This window comes from Schistocerca cancellata, chromosome 5 (genome assembly GCF_023864275.1).
Source record: "Schistocerca cancellata isolate TAMUIC-IGC-003103 chromosome 5, iqSchCanc2.1, whole genome shotgun sequence".
Lineage (NCBI taxonomy): Eukaryota > Metazoa > Arthropoda > Insecta > Orthoptera > Acrididae > Schistocerca > Schistocerca cancellata.
In genome coordinates, this window is record NC_064630.1 from 809,287,339 (window position 1) to 809,307,888 (window position 20,550).

Sequence of the window (20,550 nt, forward strand, 5' to 3'; positions counted from 1 at the left end):
ATGTTTAGCCAAGAGGGAAGAAATAGACTGTCCTAGAGAAATCATGGAGCCAAAATTGAGCTTGCAACGGGTTAGGATGCATTGGATCTTCTCCACCTACGAAAATTTGACAGTAGTAGCAAGTTGTTTCAAGCAGGGAGTATTTGCAGAAACAAAACGTATAGAGCTCGAGGGGAGCAGAATTTTAATCAATGGAACTGTGTGTAACATAATAGGACCAATCTTCCATCTGCCAGCATCAATTTCAGGAGTCATACAATTGGATGTTGCACAGCCACAGCTGTACTAGCCAGAAGCAACTTAAAAGTTTTTGCCAAGGCAGAATCTGACCTTGTTAAATCAATCTCTGGAGTCAGGTCTGTTGAGATCCATACACCAGTTCATTTCAGAGCAAGAGGGGTGCATATCAACCAAACAGCTTGTGCAGCATATCGCTCAATATAGGGAAAGGCAATGACAAGTAACGATCGTTTTGAGCACCTCTGTGCCAAGTGCCATTGCAGCCTCACTTTGTTGTGTGTTGTTTTCAATATGATCAGGCAGAGAGCCAATTCCAAGAGGGAACCGACGGCAGTCCAAATCCCAGTGGATTGGATATAGAGGGCGTAAGACGGGTGGGTAAGGTGTTGATCGAGCATTAAGTGGAGTGGCCATCCAGTAAGGAATTTTTACATTTTGTCTCATGTCATGCGTTTTAAGAGGACTAGACCACATCTAGGTTTTTTAATACTAGTAGTAAATACGTCATAAGTATGTGCCAATCCAAACAAGATTAAGAGTATTTAGAGGTTGACCTGGGGACTGGGTCTTTCTAAAGGGGGGAATAATGTAACAGCACCACCATTTAAGATAGGAAAAGTTAGATTCAGTGCAATATTTATCAGCTCACAAGTTACAGCCAGGTGTCAGCCTGTTGACAGTAAGTTACGCTTACCAGTGGTTGTGAAGTAGAATGGAGGCCACAGGGCCGTAGAACAGCTGAAAAGAGTAAATGCAGCAGTTTGAATGGCACAAATTACAGGCAGAAGGGGCCCACTGGCGCAACCTAGGTGTTATGAGTACGTGACTCAGAGCGGCGCGTTGGCAAAATGGAGGTACACAGCCACGTATAAATAGGTGCTGGTTTTCTAACGAGGGGGATTCAAGTGTTGCAGCTCTCCTGGATGGTGGGGCTTGTCACACCACCAGCTACACGCAGCAGCGAATGGAGCACGAGTGTTCAAGTCCACGGTGGGTCACTGGTTTGACTCTCTGAGGCCAATGCAGGGTCCGTAACCAGCCAGCGGCTGGCCACTTAACAGCTCGCTACCGCGGGAAGTCTTGTTGGCTCTCAACACATGCCGTGAACCTAGAATTTTCAAAGTTAAATTTCTGTTTGTAGAATGATTTTAACAGACTCGCAAATGTGGAGAAAGTAAAACAAATCAATATCAAATCACATTTATTCTTGTGGCAATGAAATGTATAAAATACCGTGTATCAGTTTTCAACATAGAATTAAAAATGGGTTTGACATATTCCATACCAATGTTTTCTAAATTATATGAAGTTTTTTTGGTGCATATGCGTCCCAATAAATACATCCTTATGTAAAACAAGCAGAGTTACTGTGGGGAATTGTAATGGTTCATAAGACGTCTATGATGTATAAGAAAACTTGGAGAGGCACCCCAAGGCGAGGGCCGCAAATGTGGCTGTCAGATCACAGGCACTTGTTGTCGCCCATAACCTTAACCACAACGGCGAAGAAACAAGCAGTGGGGCGCCCTGCGGCTCCCAGTGAGCAGTGCTGAGGCAACGGGGATGAAGGCCGCTGAGTCAGGTGCCAGCACATCCTGATGTCGTCAAAACACTGCGGCTGTACACAGGCGGCATGCCGCAGTACATTGCATGGGTCGCTGAGGTAGCCTGCCTTCCACGCCAAGCTGTTTTGCAGACAGCAAAGTTGTGTCCTTGGCATCATGGGACCCTGTGACGCAGACAGGGAGGAACACAGCACTGAAGCAGGGAATAACAAAACACTTGAAGTTCACGGCCGAGTTTTAATATGGCGCATCCTGACAGTTTCCATCAAGGCCAACGTTCCTCCACTGCACGCCAACATCTACATTTGGCAGTGGCAGCTACATGTGGCAACACTCCATTTCAGTGGAAAGGTGAAATGTCATAAAGTGAGAATATGGGATATGAAACAACCAGATGAAGTTGTACAGCATCAGGCAGACTCTCCAAAACTTTGTGTCTTTTGCGTAGTTTCATGGGAAAAGGTGTATGGTCCATTTTTCTTCGCCAAGAACACTGTTATAGGAAACACATATCTCGATATGCTTGAGAACTTTTTTTTCCCCACAGTTGAAGACTGATTCAAATGACTTCATTTACCAACAGGATGGGGCACCACAATACAGGCATGCGGAAGTGCAGGAATTTTTAAATCAAAGGATCACTGAATGAAGGATTGGTCGCACTGGACTAAATTATGCAGCCTTACATTACTGGCCTCCAAGGTCACCGGGCCTGATAGCGTGTGATTATTTCTTGTGGGGGTTTATGTAAGACTCTGTTTATGTGCTTCCATTACCAGCAATAATGAATGAACTGAGACCACATGACAGCAGCTGTGGAAGCTGTAACTCAAGACATGCTCGCTGCAGTGTGGGCACAAAGTGATTACCACACTGACATATGCCAAGCATCTCAAGAGGGGCACATTAAATGAAAAGGTATGAAAAAAAAAAGCTTTTTGAGTTTCCTGTTCATCAAAAAACCAAACTCACTGTGTATGTTTATTAGTTTCAGAAATATAGATGTGCCAAATCAGATGATTCTTTTTGATACACCCTGTATTTTCACATTCAGAGGAGAGAAATTGTGGTTGAAAGCTGTTGAGAAGAACCCGCTGCAACAAAAAAATCTTCACTTCAATGATTCATGCCAAATCATATATCATGTCCATGACACACTCTCCCGCAGTTCTTGATATCACAAAATGTGCTGCCCTTCTTTGAACTTCCTTGATGTACTCAATTAATCCTATCTGGTAAGGGTTGGGTTGGGTTGTTTGGGGGAAGAGACCACAAAGCGAGGTCATCGGTCTCATCAGATTACGGAAGGATCTGGAAGGAAGTTGGCTATGCCCTTTTGAAGGAACAATCCCGGCATTTGCCTGGAGCGATTTGGGGAAATCACAGAAAACCTAAATAAGGATGGCCGGACGCAGGATTGTACCATCATCCTCCCGAATGTGAGTCCAGTGTGCTAACCACTGCGCCATCTCGCTCGGTTATCTGGTAAGGATCCCACAGCATGCAGCAGTACTCCAAAAGAGGATGGACAAGCATAGCATAGGCAGTCTCTTTAGTAGATCTGCTGCATCTTCCAAGTGTTCTGCCAATAAAATGCAGTCTTTGGTTTGCCTTCCCCACATTTTCTGTGTGTTGTTTCCAATTTAATTTGTTTGTAATTGTAATTTCTAGGTGTTTATTTGAAATTATGATTTAGGTTTGACAAATTTATCGTGAAACTGAAGTTTAACAGATTCCTTGTAGCACCCATATGGATGACCTCACACTTTTCATTATTTTGGGTCAACTGCCAGTTTTCACACCACACAGATATCTTATCTAAATCATTTTTATGTTGGTTTTGATCATCTGATGACTTTGCTAGATGAAAACAAAAGCATCATCTGCAAACAACCTAAGATGGCTGCTCAGATTGTCTCCTAAATCATTTATATAGATAAGGGGCAGCAGAGGGCCTATTACACTACCTTGAGGAACACCAGAGATCACTCCTTTTTACTCTATTACTTTCTGTGAATTACTACAAATTGTGACCTCTCTGAAAGGGAATAATGAATCAAGTCACATACTTGAGACAATATTCCATAAGCACACAATCTGATTACAACCTGCGTGTGAGGTACAGTTTCAAAAGCATTCTTGAAATCTAGAAATATAGAATCATTGTCGATAGCACTCAGCACTTTGTGTGAGTAAAGAGCTAGTTGTGTTTCACAAGAAAAATGTTTTCTAAATCTGTGTTGACTATTTTTCAATAGATTGTCCTCTTCAAGGTAACTCACAGTGTTTGAACAGAGTATATGTTCCAAAATCATGTTTCATATCAACATTAATTATATGAGTCTATAATTTAATGAATTATTCCTACTGCCTTTCTTGTACGTTAGTGTGACCTGCACAAGTTTCCAATCATTGGGTACAGATCTTTCATCGAGTGAGCAGTTGTATATGACTGTTGAACATGGAGCTATTGCATCAGTGTACTCTGAAATGAACCTAACTGGTGTACAGTCTGGACCAGAAGACTTGTTTTTGTTAAGTGATTCAAGTTGCTTTACTACTCCGAGGATATCTATTTCTAAGTTACTCCCGCATGCAACTCTTCTTGATTCGAAATCTGCTTTAGTGGCACTGTCATAGATAATATTTCCATTGGTATAGCAAAGAGAAGGCATTAATTGTGTCTTGCCATTAGCATACTTTACATACAACCACAATCTCTGTGGATTTTCTGCCAGGCTGTGAGATCAAAGTTTCATTGTGGAAACTATTATCCACATCCTGTACTGAAGCTCACACTAAACTTTGAGATTCCATAAAAGATTACCAATGTTGCAGATTTTGCATTCATTTAAATTTGGCATGGATTTTTTCATTGTTTCTGCAACAGTGTTCTGGGGGTCACAACAGTGTAACATGGGGGATCCGTTCCATCTTTTGTCAATTTATTTGGTATAAATCTCTTCAATTGCTGATGATACTATTTGCTGACTTCAAGCCATGTCTGGTCTACACCCACACTTAAATCTTCTTAGTACTACTACATTTTGTACTTCACCTGTCCACTTAATTTTTGACATTCTTTGATAGTACCACTTTCCTCTTCCTCCTCCTCTTCCAGTGGTCCACAAAATGCCATACTGCAGATATACACTTCCAGGAACTTCTTCCTCAATTCCATATCAATATCTGATACCAGTCAAGCTTATTCAATGAAGAAAGCTCTCTTATTTACCTGTGCTAATCTGCTTCTGATATCTTCGTGCCACATAATCTTGCTTTCCAGTCAGCTAGTGGTAATTTTTACAGTTCTTTTGGAGTGCCAGTGACTATATTTGTCCAAGATCACACTAATTAAGTGTTATATTTGTTGACAGTAATTCCAGTCACAGAATGCTGGTAAGCATTGTTCAGTTTTCAGAACTCATTTTTCCATTGCTTTGGAAGCCAACAAGTTGCAAGTGAGAGCTAGGCACATTGTACAAAAAATTTGTCACATCCAGATGATGTCCTGGTAAAACCCTATAACAGCACTTCCAGTCTTGACAATGGCCTCAAATAGGAGAGAAAGAGTGTCCACAATTTTCGTCAGATATTCCACATCCAGCTGAAGCCACACATTGATGTTTATCCACAAATTGTGGGGACATTGACAGATAATCTCACTTGCTGCTCCAAGTAGTTCCAAACTTTTTTTATGGGTTTAAGGTAATTTGTGTGTCCAGTCAGGGTATGGCAGCACATGGTCACTGATGATGTGGAAACAAGCACCCTGGGTCATTTTGTTGGTAATTTGAAAGAGTGGTTCCAAGTCATGGTATGAAAAACAACCCAAAACATCACAGAACCACATCTGACCAAAACTACAACCTCCACGAATTGCAAGTTAAACACCTAATTACGGAATGGTGCATTTGACACTTCATATGATGGAAAATAAAGAAAATTTTGACTTGTCAAACCTCACTAAGTGCTTTTGGACTACAGCTGTCCACTTTTTGTCTCGGTTGGCTCCCTGATAAGGTGCAGCTTTATGTGCTACTGTAAACAATGAGCTTTTGTGAGATACCTCAATTCCAGATGTTCAATATGTACAGTTTCCTCTCCCACTGTTTGCTTGGAAACTTTTTAAGATGGATCTGCATTCCCTAAAAGTATTGACTCCAGTTGCGTTTGAAATCGACTGTCACTGATAAGCTGCACGCGCGCCCACACACACACACACACACACACACACACACACACACACACACACACACACCTACCTTTTGTTCCTCCTGGACACTGAAGCCTGGCATACTTTCCATTTTTCAATGACAATATAGACCACATACAAGGTAAAGACACTTCAAATGCCGAGATTTTAAGAGTAAACTGGAAATGCATTTGTAACAAAGTCCCTGAATTTCCTGTCTCCAGGAAAGATGTTGCCCTCAACATATTCTTGGAACTGAGAGGAGGATGAAACCCCAAGAGGAAAGCTCCAAAATATTTAACAATGCATGAAACATATACTGTATTTACTCGAATCTAAGCCGCACCCGAATCTAAGCCGCACCTGAAAAATGAGACTCGAAATCAAGGAAAAAGAAATTTAGCGAATCTAAGCCGCACCTGAAATTTGAGACTTGAAATTCAAGGGGAGAGAAAAGTTTTAGGGCGCACCTCCAAATCGAAACAAAGTTGGTCCATTGTAATATGAGATACAATTTAGGTCGAATGAATGACGATACAGCTACAGTAGTTTGGTTCGAGTCGTAAGCTTAGCAGTTAAGCTTTACCAGGTAGCCATTGCTATGCGTCAGGCACTCCGTCCGTGTTTATACGGGTACCCTTCCTTTTTCACATGCTTCGTCTGGTTTGAATAGATTGCTTATTTTTCTTTGATCTGATAAATGCTGTTCTCTTTGCTATAGGTGCTTACGTCACTCTAAGCTGAAAATGCATTATTGTACTGTGTCGTGCATTGTTTGATGCATTCTGATAATGTGTGTTCACGACCAGTCACCGCTCGCGGCATGGCTTGCTTTTGTGCACGCTAACGCCGCTTACAATTAAAAAAAGAGAGAGAGAGAGAGAGAGAGAGAGAGAGAGAGAGAGAGAGAGAGAAATTGTCTCATTAGCGAAACAATGGCAAGAGACTGCTATTTGTTGTTACTTACACTGCTGCTTTCTTTGATAATGATCAACAAGAACCAAATAATAGACTGCGAATGATAGAAGATGTTCTGAACGAGAGTTTAGCTAAAATTTTTCTCCGTTTGAAAATCTTTGCATACGCCTCTTTTGTACATTACATTCTGCACAGAAATTAAGTCATCTTAGATTTAAAAATCTAGTCTATTGCCGTGCTTCATTTCTGACTGTATCGCCATTAGGCATAAGAATAATACGAATATAAACATGACATGATATGTATATTCTTCCGCGTTTGCTGTTGTCTCACACAGTTTTGTAGTTTATTAGGCAGACAGGATTTAAATGAGATAGCTTTTTTTTTTTTTTTTTTTTTTTTTTTTGTGGTTTTAGGGCGCACAACTTCAATGGTCATTAGCGCCCTGACTACTCTAAGAATGCATCGCGAGGCACAAGTGGACAACAACAACTAAAAGGGAAAACACGATAAAAGACAGACTGACAGGCATAGGATTAAAATACAGCATCATCAAATGTCCAGAGAGAGGTTTGTCAAATTGATAAAACGAGGACACGAGCAACTGCTCGTGGGTCATCCGCTAAAATGGCATCGAAAGTACTTGGCAGGTTAAGATCTAGACGCAGTGTGTTAAAATATGGACAGGACATTAAAATGTGTCGAACCGTCAGCAAGTGCCCACATGGGCAGAACGGCGCTGGCGCAGCCGTCAGCAGATGGCGATGGCTGAACCGGCAGTGTCCAATTCTTAACCGGGCCAAAACTACCTCCTCCCGCCGAGAAGGGCGTGAGGAGGACGTCCAAGCCACGGGAAGAGGTTTTAAGGCCCGAAGCTTGTTGTCTGTAAGTGCAGCCCAATCGGCATGCCACAGCGACACAATGCGCTGACAAATGACCCTGCTAAAATCGGACGAAGGGACACAACAAGAAGCTGTCTGAGGCTGGAGGACCGCAGCCTTGGCCGCGGCATCTGCAGCTTCGTTCCCAGTGATACCGACATGGCCAGGAACCCACATAAAGCTAACCGGAGAACCGACGTCCACCAGCTGCTGAAGAGAGCGTTGGATCCGGTGTACGAAAGGGTGAACCGGGTACGGATCACTGAGGCTCTGGATGGCGCTCAGGGAGTCGGAGCAGATGACATAAGCAGAATGTCGGTGACGGCAGATGTAAAGAACAGCCTGGTAGAGGGCAAAGAGCTCAGCTGTGAAGACCGAACAATGGCCATGGAGCCGGTATTTGAAACTTTGTGCCCCGACAATAAAGGAACACCCGACCCCGTCATTGGTCTTAGAGCCATCTGTATAAATGAAAGTCATGTTGATGAACTTCGAACGAAGTTCCAAAAAACGGGAGTGGTAGACCGAACCGGGAGTAACCTCTTTTGGGAGCGAGCTGAGGTCAAGGTGAACGCGGACCTGAGCCTGGAGCCAAGGTGGCGTGTGGCTCTCGCCCACTCGAAAGGTTGCAGGGAGTGAAAAATTAAGGTGTTGAAGGAGGCGACGAAAGCGAACTCCAGGGGGTAGCAAGGCAGAGACATACAACCCGTATTGACGGTCAAGAGAGTCGTCAAAAAAGGAACGATAAGACGGATGGTCGGGCATTGACAGTAGCCGACAGGCATACCGACAAAGCAGTATATCGCGCCGGTAGGTGAGTGGCAATTCGCCAGCGTCAGCATGAAGACTCTCTACGGGACTAGTATAAAATGCTCCGATCGCAAGTCGTAAACCCCGATGTTGTATGGAGTTGAGGCGGCGTAAGATGGATGGCCGTGCAGAGGAGTATACGAAGCTCCCATAATCCAGCTTGGAGCGGACGATCGACCGATATAGACGAAGGAGGACGGTTCGATCCGCTCCCCACGACATACCACTGAGAACACGGAGGACATTTAAAGAACGGGTACAACGGGCGGCCAAATATGACACATGTGGAGACCAGCTAAGTTTCCTGTCAAATGTAAGGCCTAGAAATTTGGTTGTCTCCACGATTGGGAGAGCAACGGGACCGAGTCGTAAGGACGGTGGGAGAAACTCTTTGTAGCGCCAGAAGTTAATACAGACCGTCTTCTCGGCAGAAAAACGGAAGCCATTGGCGACACTCCAGGAGTAAAGACGGTCAAGAGAACGCTGAAGACAGCACTCCAGGACACGTGTACACTGCGCGCTGCAATAGATGGTAAAATCGTCCACAAAAAGGGAGCCTGATACATCAGCTGGGAGGCAATCCATTATTGGATTGATCGCGATGGCGAAGAGAGCAACGCTCAAAACTGAGCCCTGTGGCACCCCATTCTCCTGGCGAAAGGTGTCGGACAGGACAGAACCCACACGTACCCTGAACTGTCGATCCATTAAAAAGGAAGGAATAAAAAGCGGGAGGCGACCGCGAAGGCCCCATGTATGCATGGTGCGGAGAATGCCCGCCCTCCAACAGGTGTCGTAAGCCTTCTCCAAATCAAAGAACACAGCCGCGGTCGGGCGCTTCCGCAAGAAGTTATTCATAATGAAGGTCGACAAGGTAACCAGATGGTCAACAGCAGAGCGGCGCCTACGAAATCCACATTGTACATTGGTAAGTAGGCGTCGAGACTCGAGCAGCCAAACCAATCGAGAGTTAACCATTCGCTCCATCACTTTACAGACACAGCTGGTAAGCGAGATAGGTCGATAACTGGAAGGCAAGTGCTTGTCCTTCCCCGGCTTAGGAATCGGGACAACAATAGACTCGCGCCAGCATGCGGGAACATGTCCCTCAATCCAGATGCAATTGTATGTACGAAGAAGAAAACCTTTACCCGCAGGAGAAAGGTTCTTTAGCATCTGAATATGAATAGAATCAGGCCCTGGAGCGGAGGACCGTGATCGGCCAAGTGCGTTTTCGAGTTCCCGCATGGTGAATGGGGCATTATAACTTTCAGAATTCGAGGAGCGGAAGTCAGGTGGCCTAGCCTCCTCTGCCTGTTTGCGGGGGAGGAAGGCAGGATGGTAATGAGCGGAGCTCGAAACCTCTGCGAAAAAGCGGCCGAAGGCATTGGAGACAGCCTCAGGGGCCACAAGGACGTTATTCGCGACCTTCAAGCCAGAAACTGGAGAGTGGACCTTAGTGCCAGATAGCCGGCGCAGGCTACCCCAGACAACAGAAGAAGGAGTAAAACTGTTGAAGGTGCTTGTGAAAGCAGCCCAGCTGGCTTTCTTGCTTTCTTTAATAATACGACGACACTGAGCACGTAATCGTTTATAATTAATACAATTCGCCACTGTAGGGTGGCGTTTAAAGGTGCGTAAAGCACATCGACGAGCACGTAAAGCGTCTCTACATGCTGCGGTCCACCAGGGGACCGGTACGCGACGTGGAGAAGAAGTAGGGTGAGGGATGGAATATTCAGCAGCAGCGAGAATGACTTCCGTGAGGTGTGCGACCTGACGATCGCAGCTTGTGAAGGTTTGATCCTGAAAGGTCGCCCTGGAAGAGAAGAGCCCCCTGTCTGCCTTGGAGATGGTCCAACTAGAGGAGCACGGAGAGGGAGTATGCTGCAGGAGATGGATAACACACGGGAAGTGGTCGCTCGAATATGTATCAGCAAGTGCATACCACTCAAACCGGCGTGCAAGTTGGGGAGGACATATAGAGAGGTCTAAATGGGAATAGGTGTGAGATGTGTCTGAAAGAAAAGTAGGGGCGCCAGTATTGAGGCAGACAAGATTGAGCTGGTTGAAAAGGTCTGCTAACAAGGAGCCCCTTGGGCAGGATGCTGGAGAGCCCCAAAGGGGATGGTGGGCATTGAAGTCTCCAGTTAACAAAAATGGTGCAGGTAGCTGAGCAATAAGTTGCATCATGTCTGCCCTGGTAACGGCAGATGAAGATGGAGTGTAAATGGTACAAAAGGAAAACGTAAAAGTGGGGAGAGTAATGCGGATGGCAGCTGCCTGCAGGCCGGTGTGCAACGTGATGGGATCGTAGTAAATATCATCCCGGACCAGCAACATAACCCCTCCATGAGCTGGGACACCTACCACAGGGGGTAGGTCAAAACGCACAGAGGTGTAATGTGCCAAGGCAATTTGATCGCATGGGCGTAGCTTCGTTTCCTGGAGGGCTACGGCGAGCGGACGGTGCAAGCGGAGCAGCAACTTCAAGTCCTCTCGGTTGGAGCGAATGCTGCGAATATTCCAGTGAATAAGTGCCATCGTAAGAAAAGGAAGATGAAAAAAGGGGTCACCTCGAAGGCCGCTGAAGGCATGGCTTCGAGCGAGCACCGCCGCCGCTATCAGTAGGCGGACAGTCATCGTCCATTGGGTCCATAGGTTCATCGGCCATCTCGGGAGGATGGCCGGGAGGGGGAGCTTCCTCCACCGGTGAACGGCCAGATGTACGGCTACCAGCGGTGCGGCCAGGCGAAACGGATGACAGCCTGGGGCGGCAACCGCTGGGTGGCGCAGGAGAAGAAATGCGCCGTGGCGGAGAAGGAGAACTGTGCTTCCTATGAGCCTTTTTGGAAGGACGTTTGGTGGAAGTACCGGTCGAAGGCTGGGAGGTCGAGGAACGTAGGAAGTCTGCACGGGATGGTTCCTTCTTGAAGGCCCGTGCATCTGACTTCGGGGTCTTCGTCTTAGCAGAAGCTGATGAAGGGGCTGGTGTCTGTGGGGTGATGGGAGGAAGAGGAGACGTCTACCGCGCGATCTTAGCACTGGCCGAACGGACGACCGTGGTGCTGAAGGTCAGATCGCATGTCTGGGTTGCTACCTCCCTGGTAGTCCGAGGAGAGGCGAGGACAGTACTGTATTTCCCCGCTGGGAGCAGCGCGGGCTTCCTACTAGCCAATAGCTTGCGAGCAGCCGAGGTGGACACTTTCTCTTTGACCCGAATTTCTTGGATACAGCGTTCTTCCTTATAGACAGGACAGTCGCGGGAGGATGCGGCATGGTCACCCTGACAGTTCACACAACGAGGAGACGGAGGTGGACAGTCACCCTCATGGGCATCCCTGCCACAAGTGACAGATTTAGCCACATTAGAACAAGACTGTCGAGTGTGATTGAAACGCTGACACTGGTAGCAGCGCGTAGGTGTCGGGACACAGGGGCGAACAGAAATAACCTCGTAGCCCGCCTTGATGCGCGATGGCAGCTTAACACTATCGAAGGTCAAGAAAAGTGTCCGGGTCAGTACAAGATCATTGTTGACCTTTTTCATGACCCTATGGACAGCCGTCACGCCCTGCTCAGCGAGGAAAGATTGAATCTCCTCGTCAGTCAATCCGTCGAGGGAGCTAGTATAGACTACACCACGAGACGAATTCAAAGTTCGGTGGGCCTCCACCCGGACAGGGAACGTGTACAGGAGTGTGGCCCAAAGCAGTTTTTGTGCCTGAAAGGCACTCTCAGTTTCTAGCAATAAGGTACCGTTACGCAACCTGGTACAAGATTTGACAGATCCGGCTATGGCATCTACGCCCTTCTGGATAACGAAAGGGTTGACAGAGGAAAAATCCTTTCCGTCCTCAGATCGAGAAACGACGAGGAACTGTGGGGCAGGCGGTAGTACTTTTGTCACTGGTGGCTGGTCACGTTTCCGTTTTTGGGCAGAAGTCGAAAGCGATGGAGTAGAATCCATTGCGGAGGAATCCCCCATGATTGCCAGCGTCTCCGATGGCGCGCTCCTTCCTTGTGGGGACCCTCTCAGAGGGCACTCCCGCCTTAGGTGAATGTTTACACCTCAGGTCACACCTCCCGAGAAACAGACGGAGGGACCAATCGGCATGGTCAGAAGGTATCAGCTCAGGCAATCACCCCTCCCCGGGCCTGGCCTTTACCAGGGGGTACGCGCGTGCCTTACATGTCTACCCAGGGTGGGGACTTACGCGTTACCCCGTCACCGGCTACGCATGCGAACGCGTGGGTCGGCCTTCAGGCACGCACAGGGAGGAAGGAAGAAGAGGAAAAAGAAAAGAGAGAGGGAGAAAGAGGACAGACTGTCTCAAACGCCGAGGCGGAGACCAGAGAAGGCAAGGAGAAGAAGGCAATGAGAAGGCAAGGAGAAAAAGGCAATGAGAAGGCAAGGAGAAGTCAAGGGAAAGAGTAAGGAAGACAGTGAGGTGGAGAAGAGCAAAGAAAGGAACCAACAAAAGGAAGGAAGAAACGAGAAGTGAAAAACCAGAAAGACCACAATTATACGTCGTGGAACCGTCCGTCTCCGGATGCAGGCGCTAACTACCCCCGTGAGGGGGATGGACTCCTTTTAGTCGCCTCTTACGACAGGCAGGAATACCTCGGGCCTATTCTAATCCCCGGACCTGCAGGGGGGAAATGAGATAGCAGCAAACACAAAAGAATACATGGCAAAATGTTCATATTCGTATTATTCTTATGGTGAAGAGAATACAGCATGTGATTCACAATTCATAAAAGTTCCTATTAGTAACCATCTCTTCTCACAGGTAGGAAAAAATTCAGAACGTAGAATTGGCCATATTGATAAACATCCCAAACAGTCTTGCCAGTCGGATTTTCGTAGTACATTGTACTGCTGCTATATTCGAAGATGAACAATACAGAATTTCTATTTACTTTGTTTGATAATGTATGAAAATGCAGTGGTCGAAACTCGGGGCAGAGAAAAAAAGCTCATCTTCGACTTTTTTTTAAATTTATTTACTGACTCTGAGGTTTTGGCGCCAGAATTTATCTTTGTGCCTGCAAAGCATGCCTGTGTAGCACTACATATATTCGAAGACAGAAGTTAGTTGTGGTGGCACCTACCTACATTTTTCAGAACTTCCACTTACTTTGCACTCGATTCTAAGATGCAGGCAGTTTTTTGGATTACAAAAACCGGAAAAAAACTGCGGCTTAGATTCGAGTAAATACGGTAACAGACACACAGTTTACGCATCATAGGAGAGGGAAGGGGGGTGGAGGTGTTCATTAGTTGACAAAAATGTCATGTCTACCAACGTCATAAATGAAGTTATCTGGACATGAGTGACATGACAAAGTGCGCTACAATTAATCAATCATAGGACATTTTTATCATCTTCCAAATTCTGCTGCAACAGCTGGACAATCATTGAAAGAAAGCAGGGTTGCCACAAGTTTCCCCAAGTGAAATTCCCTGATATTCCCCTGATTTCCAGACAAGTTTTGGCATTTTCCCTCACAAATTTAGAGATATCAAGCATGGATAAAGACTAAGATTGACAAAAAAATATAGAGACTTCTTTATTTCTAAACATGTGAGGAAAGTACTAACATCATCATCCTTTGCAATGAGCTGTTTATAGATGGAGAAAGCAAAACCAAATAGCACATGTGTTTAATTGTAAATGTCGTGTGACTAGGACCTCCCGTCAGGTGCAAGTCTTTCGATTTGACGCCATTTCGGTGACTTGAGCATCGATGGGGATGAAATGATGATGATTAGGACAACACAATACCCAGTCCCCGAGCAGAGAAAATCTCCGACCCAGCCGGGAATCGAACCCAGGCCCTTAGGATTGACATTCTGTCGCACTGGCCACTCAGCTACAGGGGGCGGACATGTGTTTCATTAAGACCACTGATGTTATTTGATTTCCATAAAATGAAATACATTTGGTGACAAAAACATGCATTTCCTTGGAGTCGCAAGACGTGTAAAATACCTTTGCTGAGTTCACAAATAATCTCAGAAAAATGTAGGCCTCTTGAAACAAATGTTTAAGGCACGGAAGAGTCGTGTAAACCAACACTATAGATGACCGCCAATAAAATATTGGTTCTACTATGCTCATTATTGTCAGTTATTACTCATTGTATTATGTCTATTATTTTAGAGGTATTGTGTGTCCACCTGCTAAGCTGAGTGGTAACTTATTTACCCAACATGCAGCCGGCCCGGGTTTGACTCCCGGACAGTTTGGAGATTTTCTTCACTTGTGGACTGGGTGTTGTGTTGTCCTCATCATCATTTCATGATCACCGATGTGCAAGTTACCCAATGTGGCATCACCTATACGAAGACTTGCAACCCAGCGGTGAAACTTCCCCGGATGGGGCCCCCCGGCCATCAACGCCACACGACAATTTCATTCTACATTTTACTGTGTGATTTTTCTTTTGAGAAATATATGAGTACATGATGTACAAACCACCAACAACTGCCACAATTTTTTTCTGCTTATCATCCACACTTTTTAATATATGAACTTCTTTCAAAGTGCCAAAATGTACTAGAATAAACAAAATGTCTATAAAACACCGCACTGTACAATGTACTTGTGGTGAGACAGTCGCAATTCCTGAAATCTATCACCCGTGGCCTCCAGCCTGCCAAGGAGCACTGCAGTCCTGGGTCCTCGGATAAACCATGAAAATCCACCGCACTACACCACACACAAACAGACCCACCTGCGGTCAGATCGATGAGACTAGATCCGATGGGCACGGCCTGCACATTAGTGGGCTTCAGACCGGCTGGCCTGATCCATTAACAGTTACCCGCAGGAATGGCATGCAGTTTTGGCCCATCGTTGAAGTTCACTTGCATTGCTAACTTCATGTATCACAGACATCATGTTGATAAAATGAGACTGTGGTGATCAATCCATGCAACAGATAACTTGCTCGAATACCATGAGAATGAATACTAATGAGGATAGGTAACAACTCACCGTAAAGATGATCACTGAGCCACAGACAGGCACGTAGGGAAGACAATCACACTACCACAACTAAATTTTTGGCCATAGCCTTTGTCAGAAAATGAGAGCACACACACTTTCACATAATCACTCAGACACAATTCATGCATATATGACTGCTGTCCCTGGCCACTCCATCACCAGTCTCTGACCATCAGATCCAAACACTCACATGCCATGCCTCCCTGGCTCTCATTGGCAGCTGCTAGGCTAGTGGCAAGATGTGGTGGAAGCACTGACTGCAAGCTCAGGGAATAGTAGGAAGAGGAGAAGCGGAAAGAATGAGGGAGTAGGGGAGCAGCGCACGTATTCAGCTGAGCCCATCAGGAAACTATGCATTATATCTCAGTAAACAAACCATTTTATCTACTGAGACAAAAATGAGATTTTTCCAGCGTTTTTTTTTTTTTTCAAATTTCTGTGATACGTTTTAAATTCCCTGATTTCCAGAACTTGTCGCAACCCTGGAAAGTCTTAGCTCAGACCTTGGCAGCCAGAGACAGTGGTCATATGTGTAAGTTGCGTTTGTATGAAGTGGTGTGTGTGTGTGTGTGTGTGTGTGTGTGTGTGTGTGTGTGTGTTGTCTATTTGAGTAGAAGGCCCTCTGGCCGAAGCTTATGTATTTAGTAGTCTTTTTATTGTGCCTGTTTGAGTCTCAAATTCTCCACTGTACAGTGAATAGCAGTCTTTCGTTTTCGTAATATTGTCATTATTCCTTCCTGGATTTTCCATTGTTTAATCTGATAATAAATCCACTTATAGCAAAGTAGATATGCAATGTACTTCTATCCTCATTCCTAACACACTTAACTTTTGTGAACCATATATCACCATCAGAAGAGATGCAGATAAATTACTTAACAGTATTTTCTCCACTTTTTTGCAGCTTCTCTGCATCCACCTTTATGTTTCACACTGGCACAATCTCTCAAAATGACTTTTTCTGCTGTTCTTCTCTTTCCCCATCAATGCCTTTTCTCTGCCCCCCCCCCCCCCCTTATGCTCTAACCTAACCAATATCATTACACGCCACGTGTTGTAACAAATGAATATTACCTTTCTATTTTGTCATCAGCTCCCAATAATTATCAATTTCCTCCAAGTTTATTACATGTCCAATAAAGATGTTTATGTAACATTAATAGGTACACGAAAACCTGCAAATTAGTTATCAGACAAAGTTCAATTTAATTTTACTGTTCAGTCTCTTCTTCTCACAGCACTGAGTCCATTGATACCATTAGTTTGGCTATAGGTTAAGTTAATTAAAAGTTTTAATTAATTTAAGATAATACTACACTTCGATAAGTAGAGAAACCTATGAGCTAATTAGCAGAATCCAATGTAATAATCTACACCATTTGAAAGCCAAGCATTCCAACTTTACAGTAAAATACTTTAAATTAGCTGAAACTTATGAAATCTTATGAAATAATTAAACCTGAAGTTGTGGTATACTACCAATTTTCATTGTAGATTTTGCCCAAACCACTATTGGACTCTGACCTTCAACTCCCTACTTTTGTTACTATAACTTATCTGTACAGTATCACATACAACACTAATAATAATTTCATGTAACTCACTATGGGTTTCAATATGGTGCTTATATTTGTAAATAAAGGATTAACATCGTGGAGACATAACAGTATCTGCATATTTTTCTAAATTTCTAACCAGTAGCATTTTTTATAAGATAAATTCTTGTAAAAACTTGTAGTTAATTCAAAACAACCAAATTTAACCTTATCTATTTTCAAAGTACTATGTAGTTTATGAGCTATTCATCTACCTGCATGACTGGCCATCAACTGTTAAGTGTATAAAAATGTTATTAAAAGTCACAGAAATTCAGCTCTATATAATGCGTGGTTTACACTATTGGAATCATTCTATTGTCACCAAATGTTTTCAGCCAGTTTCAATGATCAGGAAAGAGGTGCTAGCTAATGAGGGCAACTAAGTAGGTAAGATGGATTAGTAACACCGTAGCTCAGAAGTAGTTGCAGAGATAGGTAAGTTAACTAGTTACCATATGTGTGCCAGCCTGCAGTTCAATGTCTATTCTATGTGTGAGTGATGCTCTATGCTAGCAGGAATATTCAAAAATTATTACTAAGTATTCCTGACGATTTCTTGATCACATAACACCTTTCAATACTCATGAGAACTAAGGTACTTACCTGTGTGAACTGATAAAACTGCAAATGCAGAGATGATATCAGAGTCTTATAAAAATAGAAACTACCAATAACAATTATTAAATACTTATGTGAAGTAACTACTTACAACTTGATGTTTCTTCTGCAAAATTAGTAACAGTTCTAGTAATCTGTGTAATGGGGCCATCTCCAACCTGGTTTTCTTGAATATATGGTGATTTGTGAGTACTGGAAGAAGCACTATCACTGTTTGGCATAACAGATGAGTCATAGGCAATCCTTTTTATTTTTGCTCGTTTACGAACATTCCTTCTTTTTTTCTTTATTCCATCTATGGCAGAGTCAGTGTTTTTAGCAGGAGATACAGAACCCTTTCTTTTCCTAGATCTCGGTTGGCGCATTTCAGAATGAGTCTTCTGTTTAGTTTTATACCCATTTTCGTTACACAGATTTGATCCTGTTCTCCATTCATTTCCACGTCTGATATTTCTCTCTCTCTTTTCACCTGTTCAATCACAAAAATGTTTAGAATTGCTTTTTGGTCCTCTCCACTTGTGCTTACCCACTCAAATTATCAAAATAACTTCAACTAAAACAATTAAAAATTCAATAACAATTTACAAATGGTAACACTAACCCACATCTGTATAGTCTGAACAGCCGGAGTGGATTTTTTGACTGCTCTGTTTGAAGAATAGCTGCAAAACCAAGACAGAAAGCTAATATTACTTTTGGTGAATCACAGTAATTAACCACACACACACACACACACACACACACACAGAGAGAGAGAGAGAGAGAGAGAGAGAGAGAGTAGACATGGCTGTATGTCTGTCTAACTTCATAATATACATCACTCACGGATATGTAAATGACTAAAGTTATGAATTTCAAGTTCAAGGTATATATACTGCCTAAAAATCTAAGATGATCCAAGAAATTTTCCACTTTCTAGTGAAGTCCCTGGAACTCTACATTAAGCTAGGTTGATGACCATGTAACACTTTTTTTTTCTTGGAGAAAAAATACTTATTTCGTCACCTTAATTTCATTTTTCGTTGTTCCTTGGTTTGATCGAAAGTTACAGATGTATGTCCTGTCTTTGCAACTAAATGAAAGACAGTTTGTTTCTTGCCATACACATTTCACTTCTTTTATTTATGAAAAGGACAGGTATACACGCGCGCGCGCGCGCGCCCACACACACACACACACACACACACACACACACATATCCATCCGCATATACACAGACACAAGCAGACAACAAGCAGACAAAATGTCTGCTTGTGTGTGTGTGTGTGTGTGTGTGTGTGTGTGTGTGCGTGCGTGCGGGAGCGCGCGCGCCAGTGTACACCTGTTCTTTTTTCCCCCTAAGGTAAGTCTTTCTGCTCCCAGGATTGGAATGACTCCTTACCCTCTCCCTTAAAACCCACATCCTTTCGTCTTTCCCTCTCCTTCCCTCTTTCCTGATGAAGCAACTGTTGGTTGCAAAAGCTTGAATTTTGTGTGTCTATCAATATGCCAGCACTTTCGTTTGGAAAGTCACATCATCTTTGTTTTCAGATCTATTTTTCCCACGTGGAATGTTTCCGGGTTTTAAGGGAGAGGGTAAGGAGTCATTCCAATCCCGGGAGCAGAAAGACTTACCTTAGGGGGAAAAAAGGACAGGTATACACTCGCACGCACACACACACATATCCATCCACACATATACAGACACAAGCAGACATTTGTAAAGGCAAAGAGTTTGGGCAGAGATGTCAGTCGAGGTGGAAGTGCAGAGGCAAAGATGTTGTTGAGTGACAGGTGAGGTATGAGTGGCGGCAACTTGAAATTAGCGGAGATTGAGGCCTGGTGGATAACGGGAAGAGAGGATATATTGAAGGGCAAGTTCCCATCTCCGGAGTTCGGATAGGTTGGTGTTAGTGGGAAGTATCCAGATAACCCGGACGGTGTAACACTGTGCCAAGATGTGCTGGCCGTGCACCAAGGCATGTTTAGCCACAGGGTGATCCTCATTACCAACAAACACTGTCTGCCTGTGTCCATTCATGCGAATGGACAGTTTGTTGCTGGTCATTCCCACATAGAAAGCGTCACAGTGTAGGCAGGTCAGTTGGTAAATCACGTGGGTGCTTTCACACGTGGCTCTGCCTTTGATCGTGTATATTGTGTTGGCAGAAGAGCCAACACCGTGTTGCTAGAGGAGGCCGAAATGCACGCATTAAGCTCACGCAGGCTGGCGTGAGGTCTGGAACAATTAAAGGAGTTGAGTCTAATAAATAAAGTACGCAGTTGATGTAATACTTAACTTTAATCCATAATTGGAGAACATCGCTCTTGTTGATACATGAATGATAATCTCAATATAAACTGGTAATGGCGCCTTGCTAGGTCGTAGCAATTGATGTAGCTGAAGGCTATGCTAACTATAGTCTCAGCAAATGAGAGCGTAGTTGTCAGTGTAGCATTGCTAGCAAAGTCGTCTGTACAACTGGGGCGAGTGCTAGCACGTCTCACTAGACCTGCCGTGTGACGGCGCTCGGTCTGCAATCACTGACAGTGGCGACACGCAGGTCCGATGTATACTAGCGGACCGCGGCCGATTTAAAGGCTACCACCTAGCAAGTGTGGTGTCTGGCGGTGACACCACAGTGTACACCTTCCGGGTTACAGGACTGGAGTAGGTGGTGGTGGGAGGGTGCATGGGACAGGTTTTACACCGGGGGCGGTTACAAGGGT

General features: G+C 44.4%; 1 protein-coding gene across 1 annotated transcript in view; it reads right to left on the reverse strand.

Annotated features, from left to right (window-relative positions):
* Positions 1–20,550, reverse strand: part of LOC126188811 (eukaryotic translation initiation factor 5B-like) — a 446,346-nt gene that overhangs the window by 210,193 nt on the left and 215,603 nt on the right. Inside the window, exons 7-8 of the mRNA XM_049930424.1 lie at positions 18,443–18,503; positions 17,933–18,310 (exon numbers count right to left, since the gene is read on the reverse strand). Of these exons, the coding sequence (XP_049786381.1) occupies positions 17,933–18,310; positions 18,443–18,503 (439 nt within the window). The remainder of the gene's footprint in view (positions 1–17,932; positions 18,311–18,442; positions 18,504–20,550) is intronic.